The sequence below is a fragment of the Silurus meridionalis genome, chromosome 12 (genome assembly GCF_014805685.1).
Source record: "Silurus meridionalis isolate SWU-2019-XX chromosome 12, ASM1480568v1, whole genome shotgun sequence".
NCBI classification, from domain to species: Eukaryota; Metazoa; Chordata; class Actinopteri; order Siluriformes; family Siluridae; genus Silurus; species Silurus meridionalis.
In genome coordinates, this window is record NC_060895.1 from 3,897,583 (window position 1) to 3,920,426 (window position 22,844).

The 22,844-nt window shown below is 41.3% G+C and overlaps 2 protein-coding genes across 8 annotated transcripts in view; one reads left to right on the forward strand and one right to left on the reverse strand.

Annotated features, from left to right (window-relative positions):
• megf6 (multiple EGF like domains 6) overlaps positions 1 to 13,675 on the reverse strand; it is a 59,008-nt gene extending 45,333 nt beyond the window's left edge. The window contains exons 1-5 of one of the 2 annotated variants that reach the window (XM_046862826.1): positions 12,739 to 13,675; positions 8,726 to 8,897; positions 6,371 to 6,505; positions 5,470 to 5,579; positions 5,274 to 5,378 (exon numbers count right to left, since the gene is read on the reverse strand). In XM_046862826.1, the coding sequence (XP_046718782.1) occupies positions 5,274 to 5,378; positions 5,470 to 5,579; positions 6,371 to 6,505; positions 8,726 to 8,805 (430 nt within the window). In that variant the 5' untranslated portion in view covers positions 8,806 to 8,897; positions 12,739 to 13,675. Of the gene's footprint in view, positions 1 to 5,273; positions 5,379 to 5,469; positions 5,580 to 6,370; positions 6,506 to 8,725; positions 8,898 to 12,320; positions 12,539 to 12,738 lie in introns of those variants that run through there. The other variant, XM_046862827.1, reaches the window with a different exon arrangement.
• On the forward strand, positions 10,178 to 22,587 carry mffa (mitochondrial fission factor a). Of its 6 annotated transcripts, none has more exons than XM_046862828.1 (8): positions 10,178 to 10,335; positions 13,684 to 13,906; positions 15,127 to 15,281; positions 15,453 to 15,544; positions 18,334 to 18,501; positions 19,816 to 19,869; positions 21,307 to 21,388; positions 21,836 to 22,587. In XM_046862828.1, the coding sequence occupies exons 1-8, from the start codon at positions 10,315 to 10,317 to the stop codon at positions 21,965 to 21,967; spliced, it is 927 nt and encodes a 308-aa protein (XP_046718784.1). In that variant the 5' UTR covers positions 10,178 to 10,314; the 3' UTR covers positions 21,968 to 22,587. The 6 variants fall into 6 exon arrangements, with proteins under 6 accessions (XP_046718784.1, XP_046718785.1, XP_046718786.1 ...); XM_046862829.1 differs by having other exon boundaries at positions 18,337 to 18,501; XM_046862830.1 differs by lacking the exon at positions 19,816 to 19,869.
• Positions 22,588 to 22,844: the final 257 nt, after the last annotated feature.

The window sequence follows — 22,844 nt, forward strand, 5'->3', positions numbered from 1 at the left end:
TACCTAAATATGTCTTGTCCTGAGAGTCTCATAGAATACAGATTAACATGGCAGAGGCAGAGCTGCATCTTTATGGAGACAGAACAGAAAAAGATCATCTGGTTTTGTTTAATCCTTTTGATTTTTTGCACAACAAATACCTGTGGAAGGTTCATTAATTAGCGTTCAGAAGCGTCGTATTGCATAAAATCGCATTGTGTTGAATCGAATTACTTTGCATTATAATCTGAGTGAATCGTATCGCATCGCATTGGTAGCTGCTTTATATGTTTCTTTAATGTATTGTATTGTTGGCTATGCATCGAGATGCACCTATCTTCATATTGAGACAGAGCAGGGGGCACTGAGGGTCTCTTAGAGGGGTCTGGTTATAATTTCTTGGAAGAGAAATCACTCTGAATCACACTCTGCATGGTGCATGCCTGTGTAATATGTGCAGCTGTATACAAGGAACAGTGTTTATTACTTGTAAGTGTGTGTAAGAGAAAAACAGCGAGGTAGTGCGCCTGAGGGTTTCCTCCTCCGAGTTCCTCCTGCTGTTTTTTTTGTCTTTATTTGCAAAAAAAAAAAAAGGTTAGCGAGGAGTAACAGAAAGTGCTGACTCATGATTAATGCCTGGCTGGCTCTCCGATCCGGCAATTTGTGCTCCTTCGAGGCCACGACGTTTACATCTTTCAAAGTATTATAGGTTAAAAGGTAAACCATTATACATGAAAAGGGATAACTTCTATAGCGCTTGTCGGAATTAGCGTAAGTAATTGGTACTGTGAATGGGTGTGAACAGAACATTCAGATGTTTTGGGTTTAGCGAGCACAAACGCCACTGTCTTGAATAAAAACAGAGAGAAATGGAGAAAGAGATTCAGATGTTAGAGTCCAGAACCCAGCGATGATGGGGGGGAAAAAAAAGGTTTCCAGTGTCTCACAGCCGACTCTGAGTTTAATGAGTTTCAAACAGCGCAAGGGGCCAAAACAGGGGCACTCACAGGAAACAGATTGAATCTCTTGACATCGCGGATTGGAAACAGAAGGATGCATGTGTGTCTGTGTACCAGCATTACCCCAAATAAACACAGTGTAACACAGGTGAATATTAAGCCCATGTATCGTCATCATCAATCTATTCATGCTAGTCGTTTCCCAACACAGTATCTGTCCATGTGTCTTCCCTTTTCTCTATTTCCCTTCTCTGGAGGAATCAATAAAATCTATAACCACTGGCAAACCCTCATGGTCACTTCATTGCAGGTTCGCTGCTACACAATCGACATGCTAATACAGCGTACGGCAATTGAGTTTGCTTCATTGCTTCCCTGCACCTTAGACAAACAAAATGGACAAATCTACTATTCAAAGAGACAAAACACCGGCATCATTAAATGTTCATGAAGACAACATTATGGCATCATATGCTCAATGAAGTAAATCACTGTCATCAATCGCACAAGTTGACAAAACACATTCAAATCATCATTTGCTCAAAGGGGGAAATCACTGTGACCTCATCATTTGCTCAAATGCAATCACTGTGACCTCATCAATTGCTCAAGGAAGGATCATAGTGAATGGAGTGTACTTGGTTTGTATTTTACTAGGACCACTAGGACTATACAATCAGTGTTATTTAGTCATGGCATGAACCTGCTATTGAAAGGTGCTGGCTTTTGGTGAAGCCACCTAATCTTATCTACACCTGCTAAAGCAGCTGAATGCACAGAATCAGTCATTAGGTCAGTCAGCAGTGCTTATTTAAAGCAACATTTCTGAACAGAAAGCAAAGAGAAAACATTCTTCTTCCTGTCAATAGCCCCACGCCGCTCTCCCCCGAGTCATCTGGCCTTAATAGTTTTAACAGTCCGCAAAGGACAAGCTGTTTTTTTTGGGGGGTTTTTTGCGAACATCAGTTGCACTGTTTTATCTGTTTTTACGATCAGAGAGCAGCGTTACACACAGCTTGTAGAGCCTTTAGAAGAATTGACAAGAGCCAATGTTGCATGTTCAGTAAGCGTTCCACGAAAATGTTCCGCAAATGTTCTCATTACGGGAAACATCATTTTCCTCTAATGTGAAGTCTGTCCTGATTTTCATCAGTACACCTGTTCACAAGCATGGACTGGTAAAGAAGGTTTTTGGCGTGCGAGTGCTTTGGTTCGCCAGATGGAGAACAAATCATGAAGTGGTGAGAAAACAGAGAGAAGAAGAGATACTTTAGTCCGAATGAACAGATTTTTCTCAACAGTACAAATACAGATAAGAATTGGAGGCTAGTGGAGTACATTGGAATGCTTTTCGGTTTAGGCCACGCCCACTTTAGGTTTATATCTAAGTACAAAGACAGATATGGTTTATGTCATTGAGGCTGCACTATCTGAACTGAAAATAGAAAGAAAGAAAGAAAGAAAGAAAGAAAGAAAGAAAGAAAGAAAGAAAGAAAGAAAGAAAGAAAGAAAGAAAGTGGGGGTTTGTATAGTCCTGTTTTCCTAATCAGAAATGCAACTGGCTTTTTAAAGCAACTACAAAGAAACAGAACTACTTGAAAGAAGCAATAAAGCAAAGCTGTGTCCTCCTGGCCTTGAGCAATCACACACACACACACACACACACACACACACACACAAACACACACACATACATAGCTACTTCGTCAAATAAAAACCCCTCTGGTGAAAGTGAATGACCGGCTGACGGAAAACCCAAACGACAGACTTAAACAAACACACAAACAGACAGTGACAAATTCCTGCCAGAGTTCACACTTGTGTCCCACATCAGTGTGTACACACACACACACACACACACATACACACACAATCACACACAGCAGCAGGATAAGTGTGATGGTAGTGGAAGAGCTGCTAGCTCTAGGTAAAGAAAGAAAACCTTTCACCATCATACACACATACACAAACACACACATACACACAAAACAGGAAACAGACAAATTGAAGTTTTAAGATGGAATGCATGTTAATTATGCTGGTAATGTTTTATAAACAGCTTTGACAGTTTTTCTCCAACATCTCCAACAAGACCAATCCATATGCAGGTTCATATACAGTACTCCCACCACCATGCTTCATTTACCAGAACAGAACAAATGCCCACTTGCAGCAAGAGACAATTGTTAAAACATTAATATTTGAAGCTTAATGTCATTGACGCCTCAGTGGACCGTAACAAACCATAATTTGATCATCTGGATTATTACATTTGTTTGTTTGTTTTTTGCTAAACAGTCAGCTACAGCTCCTGGAAGTTCAGAAAGAGTTCAGGAACATATGAACAAATGTTTATGGGCACCTGAGCATTAGATTGGTATGTGCTTTTTGAACATCCCATTCATTCCACAATTAGTGTAGGTTCTAGGAAGATGTTCTTCTATATTTTCGAAAAGAGGCCAGTCAACATTCCAGTTCATCCCAAATGTGTTCATTAGGGTTGAGGCCAGAGCTCTACAGTAGGCCACCAAGATCTTCCATTCCATCCAATGGAAACCATATCTTCATGGAGCTGGCTTTGTGCACAAAGGCATTGTCATGCTGGAACAGATTTGGGTCTCTTGTTTGAGGAAATATTTAAAAATCATGTGCTTCTAAGTTTATGGTAAAAGTTTGGTGAACAAGGAAAAAATTCTGGAATTGAACCAAAAAAATCTGACCTGGAAAAAATCTGAAGAGGATATGACTTTGCCAAGTCCAGGCCATTAAACACACATTCAATGTTAATATAATTAAGTAGCATTTTTGTGTATTTGTACTTTACTGAAGTATTTCCATTCGGGGAGACTTTATCTTCACTACATTTCAAAATCAAATATCTTACTTTTTATTCAACTACATTTTGCAAAATAAGTCGTTCCTTTTTATTTATTTGTGGATAAAAACTGGTCAAACAAGCAGCAATCCACCAATCAGGGTCGAGCATGTGCTTTGTTTTGAACTCTTTCGATTGGCGCTTGGTGATATCTACTTAATACCAACATACAGTTCAGCATGAGTTCAACAGCAAGCAGAACATTCTGAGAGGAATAAATGATGGAGGAAACTCCAGACTCGAACTCACCACAACACCAGATCATTTGAATAGATAGCAATCAGTGTTTGACTCATTTATATCATTCTATTAATAGATTGTTGTGTTTAGAGTAACATTAGAGTCTTTAACACATTAACTAAGTTGATTAATCAAAGAGCCTTGTGACAAAGTGATAATAGGATCATTATAGCCGTAATATATCATAGTATTTTAAATACATAAGTACATTTAAAGGCAAATACTTCATGAACTTCATCCACCACTGCACACATCAGGAGGACATTAGTCAGAGAGGCGGGTGAGTGACCAGGGCAACACTAAAGAAGCTGGAGATTCTCAGCAAACACTGTGATCTTGGAAAAAAGCCTCAATTTGTCAGTAACATGACTCAATTTGTAGAAAAATTTATTTGAAGCAGGAAATCTGTTCAGCTTAAAACCTAAATTGCATTAATGTTTTTTTTTCCTTTAATCTGCTCTTTATGATCTACTTTTCCTTTTTGGTCATTTGATTTGAAGTGGTGAGAGCATCAGGATTTGTTCATCTTAAGCAAAAAGGAGCTAAAAAAATCTGCTCCCTATTACAAACTTGGCCATTGGTATTACTGAAAGTGAAACATGGTGGTGGGAGCATCAAGTTGTGGAGATTTATTTTTTAAGTATGGACTGGAAGATACTACGAATTGAGAGCAAGCTGAATGAAACCAGCATTTGAACAGTCAGATACACTACTCAACTAGTCATAAGATTGCTATGTGCTTTCTGAACATCCTGTGCCACATTTAGTCTGTATTTATAATAAAATCCACTCTTCTGGGAAGATTTTCTGTATTTTGTCAAGATTTGTGCTCACAAGGATGCTAGTAAAGGATGTTAGTAAAATCAGGTGATGATGTAGTTGAGGTGAGGAGGCCTGGGGTTCAGTTAGCATTCCAACTCAAGATCTTTCAGTTCAGCCCATGTAAACCATTTTTTCCCACTTTTTTACAAGGTGTATTTTCATGTTCGAGCAGGTTTGTGTCTCAGTTCAAGTGAAGGGAAATTTCAATGCTACCACGTCCTATAAAGACTATACAATTATGTGCCTCCAAGTTTATGGTAAAATTTAGGGGTATACCACATCTGGCTTTAAAAGTCAGGTGTCCCGATACTCTTCTCCACATAGTGTACGACCTCCATCATCCTTTGAGTTACGAAAGCATCAAGAAGAATTGATTCAAATGGGTTTCCCAAACTCACCATACTGACAGCGTGTTCCCTGGAAGCCAGCAGGACACTCGCACACCTGATCCCCTGAGTTTGCACACCTGCCTCCATTAAAGCAAGTATCTGCAGAACACAGTCCTACAACCAGTACACACACACACACGTGTACATAATGAAGTAGTTACACTCTCATAGCCCATGCACCATCGTTGGGGAGTAGATTACTCACTGTGTAAACATCCACTCTCGTCTCCTCTCTGCGTCCATCCTGGACAACATTTGTAAACGGTCTGCAGCTCCATATTGTACACCTGCCTGTAGGCTGTGAAGTAGGCTGTCCTGTGAGAGACAAACACAGCATGTATAGGTGTACATTCCAACTTTATGGTACAGTACGCATGTGTGTGTGAGAGAAAAAGTTGAAGAGACAGACCAGAGCAAGTAATGATTTAATGTACACTACGAGGTGGTATCACAGAGTTTCGAGATTTGCTCTGTTCACAAGGAAGTATTTTATTTATCAAAATTTACACAATAGTCCCCTTGCACAGCAAAACAGTGCCCCCAGCATTCCTGTCACTTCTGGATTGTGTCCAGGAAGTCTACTTTTGTCTAACTTCTGCGATTCGCACTGGATCTTTGCATTGGTGTCAAAACAGCGACCTTCAAGTCGGACCGTCATCTTCGATGGGATAACACAAATAGTTCTCCGATGATCATCATGCGCAAGTTGCTGAATAGTTTTGACATTTATGGGGGTTGAAGTCGTTTTCCTGGTCTCTCGTCTCTGACAGTGATGTAATTCCGTTTTTGGATTCCACTCAAAACCCCTCGAACGACTCGTTGCGGCATCGCTGTATGTCGTGTTAAACGTCTCTGTGGCAGATTTGCACAGTTTCAAGCAGAATTTCACATTTGCTCTTTGTTCTAAGCTGCTATCCGTGCTGAAATCGCAGACGAGGTAACTCACGTGGTCAGAATAGCACCAGTTTTCACCAGTAGTCTCGTAACTTTTTGATACCACAAAGTAGCAGACCAAATATTTAATTGTGTCTATATGTTTGTTTGTGTGTGTGTGTGTGTGTGTGTGTGTGTGTGTGTGTGTGTGTGTGTGTGTGAGTGTGTATAACCTCCTCTCATAGCCCATGCACCATCGTTGGGGAGAACAGCCCTGTTTCCACACCTTCACCATGCGTGTGAAGGCCTGAACACATGGCTGTTGCATTCCCAGCATCTGTACTTCCTGCTCCTTACACACATTTGGCCTGAGAGAGAGAAAGGAAAAGAATGAAGGAGAGATGGTTGAAATATGAATTAAAAGCCTTTTAAGAACTTCCCAGTTTCTTTCAGCTTCCTAGAAATATACCAGATTAGGAAGACTGTCCAAAAGTGTCTACATGGTGCCATATGACAGAGTGGCATTCCATCCAGGGTTCATTCCAATCTCACCCAGTATTCCCACATCCCTCCTTTGGTAAAAACTTTTACAAATTTCGAATTAACAGATTTCAACTTTGACCTAGAATTCCTGTCACTATATATAATATTCAAGCCATTGACAAAAGTTTCTAAATATCTCACCATAACATTCATATGCTTTTTGAACATCTTATTTCACATTTCATCCCCATTTGCACTTATAATAACCTCCAATTTTCTGGAAAGATGTTCCACTGGATTTTGTGGAGATTTGTGTGAGATTTTATTCAGACACAAGGGTGTTAGTAAAGTCAGGTACTAATGTAGATGAGGTGAAGAGGCCTGAAGTGCAATCAGCGCTCACATTTATTCATGTTCAATAGGGATGAGGTCAGAGCTAGCAGGAGATTATCCAATCCAACCCATGATAACCATAGATTAGAACTGGGCTTGTAGTTAATGTGAAGGAAAAATTTCATGTTACAGCATCTAAAGATGTAATATAGAGCTCTCACCTCGAACTTTGTGGTAACAGTTTCGAGAAAAATCACAAATGGACATTGCTTTTGGCCCTATACTTTACAAACACATGCCTGTGTAGAGTAAATTTGAAATCCTTGATATTCTTATTTATGACTCTTTATCATTACATACCATCATTATCCCATTCTGTGGCATTATTAGTCTCAGTGTAGCAGCAGTAGAGTAATAATTAAAAGTATCCGATTTCCCGGTCCCTTCTATTTAACGTTATTCACAACAGAACATAGAAAATATATTAAATGTTTAAACTGAGGAAATGTGCCATTTTAGAGGGTAAAAATGAGGTCATTTTTAATTAAATGGCAGCAAAACATCTTTAAAACCTTGGGATGGGACAACAGAATTATGAAAAAAGTAGGTAAAGTTGGAGAAACAAGGCATTGCATATTTGAGCATGAAAACGAAAAACACGACAAAGAACACCCAGAACTGTTGAGCAGATAGAACCTTGTATCAGACACATACAGAACAACATTCTTCTCCCAAAACTTTATTACCTGGTCTCCTCAGTTCCCAGGCGTATACGGACAGAAGACGTAAAGCTACAAAATGGTAAACGTGACCCTGTCCCAGTTTTTTATGACCTGTTGCAGCTATCAAATTTAAAATGACCTAATTTTTTTTTTAAATATTAAATATATTCTTAGTTTGCTATCAAAAAAACATTTAATGTGTGTTTATTTTTTGTTCTGATGTGAATAGAATATGGTTTGATGATGTTTGAAAATCATTGCATTCTGTTTTTAATTACATTTTATAGTGTCCCAACTTTATTTGGAACGTTTGGGGTTGTATTTATAAATTCTTTACATATATTTACATTCATACACATATAGCAGAAAATAATATATATATTCATCAAGGAATGGGGTGTAAAGAGAACAAATACAAGTACAAAATTGGTTGCTTCTACACATTTTGTAATAAAATTTATATATAATAATAATACAATTATTTTATTTTAATCACTTCATGTCAATTTTATATGTATAAAGCTTTTAACGATGGACATGGTCCCTGAGCAACTTTACAGAAATTTGTAAGAGTGGCAAGTAAAAACTCCCTGAGACTCAAAAAGGAACCAAAATACATCTGAGTGACACCAAATGTCCATTTATTATAATTTTATCATTGTTGAGGTAAATTATAAAGAATGAAAGAAATTCCCAGTACTTAAAAAATTAAGCTATTCAGAATGATATGTTTTGAATTAATTAATGATAATAATTATAACATGAAGCGACATCTAGCGGAACGTTGTGTTTATTACAGTTACTCAAACTGACGGGTTGTTATTAATAGCAGTAGTAACAGTTATATTAAAGTTTATTTTATTACTAATCATGCATTGTTATGCATTTAATTTTAAATAAATTAAATTTTCATTTCACATTAACCTGCACATGAACATTTCCCTTTCTGTGTATAAGGATAATGATTAAATTCAGCACATGTATATAGAAAGGTACAACACATTTTTATTCAATTGCAGTCTTTGTATGAATAAAAGTTGTGTTACTTACATGTCAGGCTGCAGCTGTAGCGATGAGGCGATGTGCGGAAAACACACACACACCATGAGTGCGGCTCCCCACACACACATCGTGCTCTTCCAGTGGGAGAAGGAGACGCTTTAGGGGTTGAAGTGAAACTCCGGGAGGAACTTCTGCTCCATTCACATTGAAAATGTTACTGCTGCATGGGTAAGATCCGAATCAGTGAGAGAGATCACACACACACACACACACACACACACACACACTGATCTCACACACACTGCTCACACATACACTGCTCACAAATACACTGATCTCACACACACACACACACACTCATCACACTGTGTGTCTGTCACACTCCTTTACTGTGGATCCCGACCCCACCGAGTGGCAGCTCCGTCTAGTGTATCCGTTTTAAATGATAGGGTGGGGATGGGGATGGATTAGGAATGGGATGAAGATGGTGTGGGGATGGGGTGGGAATAGGGATGACTTGGAGAATGGAGATGGGGTGGAGGTGGGCATAGATATGGATGGGGTGGGTATAGGGATGGGGTGTAGATAGGGTGACAATGGAGATGGGGTCGAGATGGATTGGGGATGGTGTGGAGATGGGGATGGGGATGGAGAAGGGGTGAGGACGAGTTTGGGATGAGGTGGGAGGGATGGAGATGTGGATGTGGATGATTTGGAGATGGGCTGGGGATGGATTGGGAATGAGATGGGGTGTGGTGGAGATATGATGGGGTAGGGATGGGACAGAGATTAGGTAGGGATCTGGATAAGTTGGAGATAGGGTAGGGATGGGGTGGAGACAAGGTGTGGATGAGCTGGAGATAAAATGGGTGTGGGGTGAAGAGGGGCTGGGGATGGAGTGAAGACAGTGGGAATAGGGATGAGTTGGAAATAGGGTAAGGATGAGGTTGGGATGGATTGGAGATGGGGTGAAGATGGTGATGTGGTTGAAATCAAATTCAGAATCAAAATACTTTATTGATCACACAGTAAAATTAAAGAATAAAAAATAAAGTAAATAAACATATTAAGTATAAATGCTGTACAATCAATGCATTTTCAATCTTAATGAGATATACCGTATGAAATGTGTAGCAGCAGTTGAAACAGATGGTGGAAAAGTCTACAATGACAGTTATTGCACGTGAAACTGAGATTTTTCACTAATTATTATTATTTTTATTATTATTATATATATTTTAAAAAAACATAAATAAAAATATAATAAAAAATATTTTGATATCCATTAAAAAACAGACAATATTTTGTGATTTATTTAGTGATTTCTTTCAAAAAAAAAAGATCAAAAGTTTAAAAAATGCCTTTAAAGAAAGAAAACAGGTTTCTATTTTATTCTTTATTGTATCTTATTTTAATAAAAAATGAATAGCAGTAAACTCTATAAAACCTGTGTTAATGTTGTGTTGGGCACGTAACGACTTTTATTGAAGCGGAAGACTCTTATTTTGGTAAGCGGATCCGCCGGGTTACGCGGAAGTGCAGACGCTTTATTCGGGGTGTTTCCTCCTCGCAGTAATGGAGCGCTCAGTGTGAGCCCGGGGTTTAGTTTATATGTTAAATAAACTCTAATAGACGGAATGAATCCTGCTTTGGATAAGGTAATTAATTTATTTTATCGTATTTAATAATTCCCGAGTAAATGTTTATGCTAGCGCAAGGTGTTGATTAGCGCGCGCTCTCTTTCCTCCCTGTTGTGGAAAAATGGTTGTTTACTGTAGAGCGCGTGATGATTTTATTTGTGTGTGTGTGTGTGTGTGTGTGTGTGTGTGTGTGTGTGTGTGTGTGTGTGTGTGAGAGAGAGAGAGACAGACAGACAGACAGACAGACAGACATTCGCCAGTGCTTCTTGTTTACATTAGTATGTAAGATGCAGGGACGCGGCGGTGGTGCTGGGAGAAGGAGAGGAAGATGGAAAGGGAGAGGGAGAGGAAGATGGAGAGGAAGAGAAAGAGGGAGAGGAAGAGAAAGAGGGAGAGAAGATGAGGAGGAAGAGGAAGATGAAGAGAAAGAGGGAGAGGAAGAAAGAGGGAGAGGAAGATGGGGAGTAAGAGGAGAGGAAGATGAGGAGAAAGAGGGAGAGAAAAGGTAGAGGAAGATGGAGGGAGAGGAAGAGAAAGAGGGAGAGGAAGAGAGAGAGGAAGATGAGGAGAAAGAGGGAGAGGAAGAAGAGGGAGAGGAAGATGAGGAGAAAGAGGGGAGGAAGATGAGGAGAAAGAGGGAGAGGAAGATAAAGAAAAAGAGGGAGAGAAAAGGTAGAGGAAGATGAAGAGAAAGAGGGAGAGAAAGATGGAGAGAGGAGAGGAAGATGAGGAGAAAGAGGAGAGGAATATGAGGAGGAGAGGAAGATGAGGAGAAGAGGAGAGGAAGATGAGGAGAAAGAGGAGAGGAAGATGAGGAGAAAGAGGAGAGGAAGATAAAGAAAAAGAGGAGAGGAAGATGAGGAGAGAGAGAAAAGGTAGAGGAAGATGAAGAGGAGAGAAAGATGGAGAGAGGGAGAGGAAGATGAGGAGAAAGAGGGAGAGGAAGATGGAGGGAGAGGAAGAGAGAGAGGAAGATGAGGAGAAAGAGGAGAGGAAGATGAGGAGAAAGAGGAGAGGAAGATAAAGAAAAAGAGGAGAGGAAGATGAGGGAGAGGAAGATGAGGAGAAAGAGGGAGAGGAAGATAAAGAAAAAGAGGAGAGGAAGATGAGGAGAGAGAAAAGGTAGAGGAAGATGAAGAGGAGAGAAAGATGGAGAGAGGGAGAGGAAGATGAGGAGAAAGAGGAGAGGAATATGAGGAGGGAGAGGAGAGGAAGATGAGGAGAAAGAGGGGAGGAAGATGAGGAGAAAGAGGGAGAGGAAGATAAAGAAAAAGAGGGAGAGGAAGATGAGGGAGAGGAAGATGAGGAGAAGAGGAGAGGAAGATAAAGAAAAAGAGGAGAGGAAGATGAGGAGAGAGAGAAAAGGTAGAGGAAGATGAAGAGGAGAGAAAGATGGAGAGAGGGAGAGGAAGATGAGGAGAAAGAGGGAGAGGAATATGAGGAGGGAGAGGAGAGGAAGATGAGGAGAAAGAGGGAGAGGAAGATGAGGAGAAAGAGGGAGAGGAAGATAAAGAAAAAGAGGGAGAGGAAGATGAGGGAGAGGAAGATGAGGAGAAAGAGGGAGAGGAAGATAAAGAAAAAGAGGGAGAGAAAAGGTAGAGGAAGATGGAGAGGAGAGGAAGATGAGGAGAAAGAGAGAGAAAATAGGAGAGAGAGGGAGAGGAAGATGAGGAGAAAGAGGGAGAAAAAGGAGAGGAAGATGAAGAAAAGAGGGAGAGAAAAGGGAGAAAAATGGAGAGGGAGGGGAGAGGAAGAGAGAGAGGAAGATGAGAAAGAGGGAGAAAAAGGAGAGGAAGATGAAGAGAGAGGAAGAGGAAGATGAAGAGAATGAGGGAGAGGAAGATGAAGAAGAAGATGAAGTGAAAGAGAGAGAGAGAGAGGAGATGAAGATACAGGGGAGAGGGTGGACAGGTCTGCTGGGGTTTCTGTAAACACTGAACACATCTTTTACTTTCTCTTTCTGTTTTTTTCGTAAAGATGTACAGGTTTCTGTTTACACTCACAGGATGATGAGGTTCAACTGAAGAATTTAATTAACAAGCAGAGAAAAAAGTGAAAAAAGTGCAGAAAGAACTGATTGACTGATTAGTAGACAAAGTGATATTTCGAAAGAGAGAATTATCAGTAGGATAATTGACCAGTAGGGAGAGAGAAGTTCTGTTCAATAGAATGCTGGATTGATTGATTGATAGAAAAATGCTACATAGATCGATGGATTGATTGAATGATTGATCAGTAGAAAGATAGATATAATTATTAATAGATAGATAGATAGATAGATAGATAGATAGATAGATAGATAGATAGATAGATACAGTGGGGCAAATAAGCATAAAATCACATTAATCACATTATAATCACATTATATGATTTTGAAATAATTAACTTCCATTTTATTGAATGAAAGATTTGATCACCAACCAGCAAGAATTCAGTCCCTCACAGACTGTTAGTGTGTCTGGAAGACGCCTCCTTTCCTCCACTCATTCCTCTATAAATTGCACCTGTTTGAACTCGTTACCTCGAGTTCGATGATCCGGAGAAAGGTGAGGGATCAGCCTAGAACTGCACGGGTAGTTGAAGAGAGGTGGGATCACAGTCTCCACTATTACGATTAGTAACACACTACACCGTCATGGATTAAAATCCTGCGGCATGGGCAAAGTCCCCCTGCTCAAGCCAGCACATGTCCAGGAAGGTTGCCAAAGACCATCTGGATGATCCAGAGGAGGCATGGGAGAAGGTCATGTGGTCAGATGGGACCAAAATAGAACTTTTTGGTATAAACTTCACTCGTCGTGTTTGGAGGGAGAAGAAGGATGAGTACAATCCTAAGAACATCATCACAACCGTGAAGCATGAGGGTGCCTTATGCTTTGGGGTGCTTTTCTGCAAAGGGGTCTGCACCGTACAATGACCCCAAACACACAGCCAGAGCAACTAAGGAAAGACTCCATAAGAAGCTTTTCAAGGTCCTGGAGTGGCCTAGCGGTCTCCAGACCTGAACCCAATAGAACATCTATAGAGGGAGCTGAAACTCTGTTTCTGCAGAACTGTAGATAGATGGATGGACAGACAGACAGACAGATGCAGTGCCGTTAGTTCTCAGTCTTCGTAAATACAAGAGCGACAGAGTTGACGCGTGTGAAAGGTGCAGTCTTGGAAGCTGATGTGTTTGTCTGCAGGTGTGAGAGCCTGACAGAGTAAAGCATTAAAGCGCCGCTGCATCGCTCTGTTCCATTAGCAATGAGATGACTGGATAAATTCCAGTTTTTTGTATGAACTCTGTTGTATAAGAATGTCCATGTTTTAAACTGGAGACCCCTGACGTGGCGTGTTCCTTGACGTACGTCTGCCCCCCCGCAGATGAACGGAGCAGCGTTCCCGTCTCCGACGGCCGAGATGGCCGAGATGAACCGCATCCACTACGAGCTGCAGTACACGGAGGGCATCAGCCAGCGCATGCGCGTCCCCGAGATGCTTAAGATCGCCCCGTACCCGAGCGTGGAGAGGGAGGGCGGCTCCAGTCCGGACCACGAGGGGCTGCACACGGCCATGATGCACGTCCCTGACAGGATCATGGTGGCAGGTTAGAGAGGAGTTACGTTTCTGTGTGCGAGTCACATGACCTTAAAATCCAGTACATATTTGAGCAGTTTTAATATTTCTGCTGTTCGGGCAAGACAATGTGGTTAGAGCATTTTCAAGCGCTGTATCTTTTGGATTTAGTTTAATACATGGATTAACGTAGATACAAGCAAGCGTTCTGCTTTACGCAGCATCCAAATGATCATTTTATTCATGTGTATGATCAATAAAAAACATGAAAGTTCAGTGCACTGCTTGAACCAGACACCACTTCCTGTTTGGACTCTTGCTGATATTTAGAAACCAGGCCAGATGATCGTGGCAGGTGTAAACTTGCTGCTTGTTTGGATCCCAAATACAGACAACTGCCATCTGCTGGTGTAGGAGGGTTATGTCCTCTCACGAATGGCTGATGCCGATTTAATAAAAAAAATCACCAAAAATCAGCCCCATCAATCAGTCGACCTCTCGTTAGGACTCTCGATACATATTCCAGGTGTGTCTGGTGTTTATGATTGTAAGATAAAGCGCATTGTTTTGAACCTACACACGTAACCAAAGGTATTCAGTGGTGTCCTTATTTCCTCCATATTGCTGTGTAGTGTTTTAGCAAGACGGTGATTTTGTGATGTCATTTTTGTTGTTGTTTTTCTTTTTTTTTTGCGTGGTTTGTCCAAGTACCTGTGTGTACTCGTTCTCTTGCATGACACCATACAAAAAAACCCAAACCGCTACTACTGTTAGTTTGGCCAGCAGATCAGATCCCGCTTGTTTTTTGAGAGACGAACATTCAAAGATTTCTGAAGCTTGTTTTTAGAAGCCAGGCATCACTCCAGCTTCTTTTTTTTTATTATTAGTATTATTATTATTATTATTGCTAAATAATATTGTAAGATCAGCTGACCAGCTCTGACGAATTCAGACTATAATCCACCATCTTTATTTAAATCATTATTTCAACCCCATTCTCACCAATCCTGGTGAAGTTCTCATTACCGAGGTAAAATTATCAGTAGATATATAAAATGTTTGACGTATAGAGAGCTTGATTTAACATTAGAGAGAGAGAGAGAGAGAGAGAGAGAGATCTGTCTACTTTCCTTTCCATGAGCTCAGAGAGGTTGTTTATTGAGGAATCGCTTGGCAACGACCAATCAGAGTGCGTGGACAGGTGACAGTTTTATATTACTGCACTTCTTCGCTATGATTCTTCCTTTATAGGAGACCACGAAGACACCCAGTTCTCCAGACCCCGAGATCTGGACCTCATTCAGTCCACGCCTCTCGAGACTCTGTCTCTGAAGACTCCTCCTCGGGTTCTCACCCTCAACGAACGGCCCCTCGACTTCCTGGATATGGAGCAGCCCGGAGAAGAGGTAATGCCGAGGTTGGGGACAGGGGGAAGGGTGTGTGGCAGGACAGGAACGTTCCCTTTAAGGGTTCTCTTTAGACCTGTACTGAAGGTGTAGGGATTGAAATAGAACTGTATAAGTCAGGTAATGGTCGAATCTTACCTCATCTGTTCTCTCTGTCACACACACACACAGGTACGCACTCAGAGCAGAGCCCGCAGAGAACGCTCAGTCAGTGAAAACGCAGTCATGCGTCACAATGGCCAGGTGCCCCGCAACGACTCCTCGTAAGTATCCAAAATCGCACCCATACACACACACACACACTCACACTCACAATTTCAATATACTTAATACAGCTATTAATTTTATGCTAGACCGGACCCTAACTGTAACCTCAGTAATCAAAAAGAAATGTCCCCACAACACCACACACACACACACACACACACACACACACACACACACTGCTGATGAAATCTTCCATTCATTTGTTGAACTAGAAAATCGCCTCGAGGTACAGGACAGTTACAGAAACACACACATGTCCACAGATGCTGTTACTCAGGACACTTTTTATCCACCCTGCCATCACGTCTACACATGTGTAGAATTCAAAAGGCTCCAGCTGATGTGAGATGATCATTTCAATATTCATGAAGTGTACATGAGAGACAGGTTGCTGAATACCAACACACACACACACACACACACAATCCCAAACACATTTACTCTGTATTTCTATTGGTTTGTTTATCTGGGCTGCTATTTTAAAGAGGGCGAGTGGTTACATTGCATTTAAATGATGCGTATATACAAAAACACGCACACAATTGCGCAGATTTCGGTTCTCAATCGATTGTCGATCGTTGGAGCTATCCAGATAGAGCATGGGGAAGAGATCAATACAGGTCTAGTTTTTATGTAGTAACTTTTTTGTATTGTTTGGAATGTTACTTTGTTTTAGTTTGAATGCATGTCTTGTATGATCCTCAATATTTATTAATATATTCAAAAGTTCAGAACTATTTATCATGGAGTATTCTGTTTGGGGATTATTTTATCCACCGGTTGATCAATCAGAATCGGCACGTACGTTCCACCAAACTATCGGTATCCGCAAAATACACTATAAAATATAACGATCAGGATCGATTGCACATGCGACAGACAACACACACTCGTTACTCGGGGGCTTTGCGCAATAAAAACCCTCCCCCTGCGCACGCGGGACGTCGGCGCCGATTACATCCGCAAACCAAACCGGTCTCCATACAGCACCATTTCAAAAACATAAACAATTCGTCCGGAAAATGCGATTGGACGTTTATTCCGAAGCGGATGTGAGCAACGGCAATGGATAATTAATAATAATTATTACGGATTTTTAGATCATTTGGAGGTTTCTCCTCCGTTCCTTCTGCTCCCATCTGATCAGAACGAAAGCATGGTTGAAGGTCGATGTTCCTCCTATCACACTACTTTATCTAGAGCAGGGTTTTAGAGCCGTATATACAATAATTAAATAAAAAAAAATTCTAAAGCCATTCTCATCCAGTTAGTTTCGCACTGCACAATCATGCATTATGTAAATCATGTAATGCACAACTGGCTTTGGATTCATCTTTACATATAGTGTAAGTGCAGGTCACTTTTAGTTTTTGCCTGTTTTTCCCATTTTTGAATTTTTTTTTAAACCCAAACACATCCGCTAATTTTGCCAGATTCATAAAATCCAAAGAAATATTTTGTGTTCAAGGTTCGTTCAGTTCTGAGTCAATATCATGTGCCGATGTTGGTGTGTGTGTGTGTGTGTTCCATCGAGCTGTGAGAATGGTCCGTGGTTGATCGGTGGTTTGCCCTGATTGTCACTTCCTTTATTTCTCACTCGCTTCTCGTTTATTGTTTATCGCTGTCTGCTTCAATTTTGTTTCATATTCGGCTTTCTTTCTGTTCTTTTTTTTTTTTTTTTTTTAATCCTCGATCTTTCATTTGTTCCACATCCCACGCCTTTTACTCCTTTTATCAAAATATGGCAGAGTTACAGCGATTAAACTTGTAGGTTATACGGTTTTTATTAGATCCAGAGTTCCACAAAGTGTTTTATACACGCCGATCAGCATAACATTATGACCCCCTCCCTAATATTGTGTTGGTCCCCCTTTTACTGCCAAAACAGTCGTGACCCCTCGAGCATCAGCAGCGTTGACTTCTTCAGCAGTTTGATCTCGTCTTTTGGATCGGACCACACGGACCCTGTCGCCTGTTCACCACTGTTCCTTCATTGGCGCACTTTTGATAGATACGGACCACTGCAGACCGGGGACACAACACAAGAGCTGCAGTTTTGGAGACGCTCCGAACCAGCCGTCTAGACGTCACAATTTTGTTAAATCCTTACACTTAAAAGTTTCTCCTGAGATCATCAGTGTTATTCCCTTCACCTGTTCTAATGTTCTAACGTCATTATGTTATGCCTGGTCGGTGTACACTATATGGTCAAAAGTATTGGGACACCTGACTCTTCCAGCCACATGTGTTTCTTCCCCAAAGCCAGCAATGCTTCCTGAAGATACGCTTTGCATGGCTGTAGAGCTATTAAACCCTATCGAACACCCTTTTGGAACGAATCAGAACACCGACCGCATACCAGGCCTCCTCTAGTGGAACATCTTCCCAGAAGGGCGGAGCTTATTATAAGAGCAAACAGGGACTAAACGTGGAATGGAATGGAATGGAATGTTCCAAAAGAAGCGATCTTGTGGTCAGCTGTCTACAAACTTTTGTCCACATAGTGTAGCTTTTTCATTACAAGGAAAAAATATGGTGTTTGTTTTGGATTCTGGTGGAAAAGAAAGAAAAGTCTGCGAGTTCTCTCTATAACCAGATGTCGTGGGAAATTTCTCCTTTGTGGCAGCAACATGTCTTTTGTTTCGATTTCTTGCAAGGAAACAAGAATTTGATTTCCTTTTTCCTTTTTTCTCAATACTAAATCCTCAAGCCATAATGCTCCCAACACTACCCTCTCTCTCTCTCTCTCTCTCTCTTTCTCTCTCTTTCTCTCTCTGTGTGTAAGTAGTGTGTCTCCTCCTTCTCCCTCCGCTCTACGCGCTCTGTCGCTCCGTCGTCCTCCCGACGAGGGCCAGGGTGTTTCCGGCGCTCGCGGTGTTCTCTCCTTCCTCCAGTCCAGCACGCGCCGGGCCTACCAGCAGCTCCTGGAGGTCCTGGATGAGAACCAGCGCAGGTGATCCGTCTCTTGCTGTCTGTTTCTCTCTCTGTTTCTGTGCCCCGTCACTGCCTCGATTCCCCGGGGTGTTAGACTGCATGTTCGCTTCGTTATTTGTAATTTCGACTCGACTCGCTTCCCATTGCTCCGTTTTACCATCTCGCACTACTTCTCCGAGGTCTTTGTTTCAGAGAGTCGGAAAAACTTGGCTATTTTATGAATCTGTTTATTATTTTTTTTATTATTTTTTTTTATGATTTAAAGCAAACATTTCATCGTTCGTTATTTCGTTATCGATTGTGCCGCATGACTAATCGGTCGCTGCTGTAACACTTCTCTCCGCACCCACGTCCTTCTTCCTCCTCCTCACATCTCATGAACAGACTTCCATCATTAATCCGACACTAATCCCAATAAATCGCCTAAATCACGCCGCATTCTTGCCCGAGCACAATCCAGTGCGGCTGCAACCACAGACCCGTCTTCAGGGTTCATTCAAGCCTTGAGCTGCAAATCGCCTCGTTCTTTGGGGAGCTTTGTTCTGAACGAACATAAACGGCTGTAGCTGCACCACCAGGCGGTATCGAAATGTTTCCAGACTAGTTTTGGAGCACACCAGCAGACGCAGCACAAGGCACGCACAATCGCAGGGAGCACCGACCTTCATAAGTCGGTGTGTACATTGGGACATAAATTAGGGGGGGACATTATTTTGAAGGTGGTAGTGTGTAAACATCGATAGTTTTTTGTCAACAAAGCGAATCTCGAAACCTTTTGATACCACCTGATATATGGACAAAAGTTTGTCGACACCTGAGCACTTAGAACTGTCCTGAGGAAATGTTCCACTAGATCTATCTGGATAAACCTTATCTTAACGGAGTTCAAACTCAAAAACAGCCATGAAGATGGATTTGGATCGTCGTGGTTTAGCACCTAAACTGCTCCAGTCCATATGCGGTTCTTCTCCAAACAGGGACCACAATGTAAATGAAACTTTACTTGAACTTGGAGACCCAAAAACAAAGCCATTTTCATGTTATATGAGTTGGGTGAAGAACTGCACCCCAGGCCTCCTCATGAGAACAAATCTCCACAAATCTAGTAGAACATCTCCTCAGAAGGCTTTAGGTTATTACAGCAAATGGGGACCAAATGTGAAATGGGATCGTCCACAAAAAAAACAAACTACAGATCTGAGGTGTCCACAAACTTTTGTCGATATAGTTTCTATATGAAGTCTGTTCTGTGCCATGTGTAGCTACTTCTATTGTTTTGTCTGCCTACTTTTTCTCTCTTCTTCCCCCAATCTCTTCTTCTTTTCCTCTTCAGTAAACCTTCTCTGAGAGGGGGTTCCACCTCCTCTAACCTCCAACATGACACCAGGTAACACAACTCCTTTCCTCTAATCCCTGTTCTCCTCCTACAGCTCATTTCTTTCCTGCGTGAAGGTTTAGATGTATTCTGACACTGACTAGGAAGAACTAGCATTCGTGGCCATGTTTTGGGTCCGGTGGATTTATCGTAGTCGAGGGTCGAGGGAAATCGGTTGTTGTGGTATATGGAGGTTGTGAAGTATCAGAAAAATGCTATAGAGGAAAAGGAGCAGTGACCGTTTGAAAGACCTTTTCTCAGGTACACTTTATGGACAGAGGTTTGTGGATAAGATCTTTGTGTTCATTTATTATTTTATAATGACCTCCAGTCTTCTGGGAAGATGTTTCACTAGATTTCATGAAAATTTGTGCGCATTTAGCCATAAGAGTATCAGTCATGTACCGAATTAGATAAGATAAGACGAGGAGGCCTGGAGTGAAGTCAGTGGTCCAATTCATGCCAGAGTTGGACCACATTGTTGTGCTAGAACAGGTTTGGCTCTTCTAGTTCAAGCGAAAGGAAAGTTTCAATCTTCCATAATAAGACGTCCTATACAATTGTGTGGTTCCAACTATGTTTGGGGAGGACGCACTGGGGTTGGAAAACTTACTATGACGATAGCGAAATTAAAGTACGTCTTCTGCTAGTGGAAAAAAAATGGAGGAAATCCATCAGTTTGGAGCAGGAAATGATAAATCAGCATGAAAGACAGTCACAGCCACAGCACCGTCTTCGACTTACGATATTTTTGACTTGCGATGGGGTCGTCGTAACGCATCTCCGTCGTAAGTAGGGGACTACCTGCACTTTCGTTTGTATATATATTTATGTATCTTTTATATATATTATTCGCAGTGCCTTGTTTTTATTATCCTCCCCACAATCTTTCTCCGAAGTATCTTAAAACAAGATACAAACAATTTGACAGTCTTACGACACATTGACATTTGTACAGCGCCATTTTAGCGCCATCTTAAGAGAAAAAAACAAAGATTCCGTGACCATCAAAAACCGATAGATTGTTTCCGGCTCGTTTTCCGGGTCCGGGATGAGAAAAAGCATCCTCACAACCTGACGCTACCGCCATCATGCTTCACTGTGAGGATGGTGCCCTTTTTTTCTTTTTTTTCCCCCATACATTTCCTGCGTCTGACCTTGGCATCACCCAGGTTTTGTGGAAGGTCGTGGTCTATGGTTGTCCTGTGAACAGCTTCTAGTCCATAACTTTAATGGCTGATGCCTCACTTACCTTTTGTTTTTTTTTCCCATTTTGTATATTTAGTGGTGCTCCACTTTTCCAGAGTACCTGAAAAGGACACAACATATTATTCTACTCGAGTCGCATACCATTAAGAGCATGTGCACTTCCTGGAGTTTATAAAACATCATTTGCAGTGGCCTTGTTAAAGGGATGTTTGTTAAATGTGACGTGTACTTTCCTGGCAGGTTCGCTCTGGCTGCGATGGACACGAGTATGGAAGGTGGAGAAGATCTTGCCGTGGCAGATGCTACAGCTTTAAGGAGACAGGTACAACAATCAGAATTTATTTTTTTTAGTTTATTCTGAGTATACATGTACTATATGGACAAAGGTTGTGGACACCTGACCATAAGACTCGCATGTGATTTTTGATCATCGCATTCCACATTTCCTATTCTAATAACCTTCACTTCTTCTGTTTGAAAACCCTACGGGATCAATAAAGAATCTGATTATTCGGTCACCAGGGTGTTTGTAAAGTCAGGTACTGATAAAAGTCAAGTGTCCCAATACTTTTGTCCGTATGGTGTATATGTGAGTATTGCATGCAGACCTTTGCGCCGCTAACACGTGGTTACTATAGCAACGGCATGGGCCTGTTAATATTCGAACGAGTAAATTATTGCTGCATGCATGTTTGGAGTTTGGAGCGGTTCGTTGGAAGCGACAGAACGTCAGACGGATGATGTTTTTAACCTCCGCTTATCTGTTCAGATCATCAAGCTGAACCGGCGGCTGCAGCTCTTAGAGGAGGAGAACAAAGAGCGAGCCAAGCGCGAGATGATCATGTACTCCATTACCGTCGCGTTCTGGCTCATCAACAGCTGGGTGTGGCTCCGTCGCTGAACCGCCGCCACGCCCCTGATTCGCCCTAAGCCCCGCCTCCTCGTACACGTCAGCCCCAGTTTCTGCACTCACATCCCCGAAGCTGGTGAGCATCGCTGCCTGCGCAGGTCGGCTCAAAGACTCTTGTGCTTTTTCCTGTTCCTGTATTTCTTTTTTTTTTTAAAACATCATTGTTCTAAAAGGCCAAGCATGAAGCAGGTGTATGTATGTAAGTGTATATAAATCTAAATATAGCTATTAGACACATCCTGTTCCTTTATCATGTCACGCCTGTCTGTATTCACACAAGCACAACTGCACGGAAAATGACAAGCCGACGTCCAGTAAACACGGACCCTAGAAAACAGGACACGCTCATCTTAATATCACCGCAATCGTTGGACTGATAGTATTGAAGGAAGGCCGTGACCTTCTCGATCACCTCTGATTTTGTTTTTGTTTAGTAAAGCTGTTGAAATTCTCTGTAACTGTTCTGTCTTTCATGTAAAAGATCATATTTAGGATTTGAGACCATGTTTGGAATGGGATGACCATGATAATGTATTATTACTCTCTCTTTCTCTCATCCATATGCACTAAGGAACGCTTCTGTTCGAATAAAGAGCAACGATACCTCCTTATTTTCTGTCTTTATTTTTTTTTGGAACTATGATGTTTTATCCTTTATTTTGTATAAAACTGGAGCAAAAAAATAAAGTATAGCTTCTGGGAGATTTTAATTGTAGATTTCAGTTTTCAAAGATGGAATTGAATTCTTCAGATTAAAAAATCATCGCTATAATCATGTACAGACTCTGGAACGCTGTAACCTCTGATTATAATGCACACATCAAACCTCAGCCGTCTCCAGCGTTTATACAGAATGATTACGAAAAAA

Coding starts and splice junctions, on each gene's coding strand:
- mffa (XM_046862828.1), top strand. CDS start 10,315: ATGAATCCTGCTTTGGATAAG. Junction 10,336..13,683: donor TGAATCCTGCTTTGGATAAG/GTAATTAATTTA, acceptor GCCCCCCCGCAG/ATGAACGGAGCAGCGTTCCC. Junction 15,282..15,452: donor TGGAGCAGCCCGGAGAAGAG/GTAATGCCGAGG, acceptor ACACACACACAG/GTACGCACTCAGAGCAGAGC.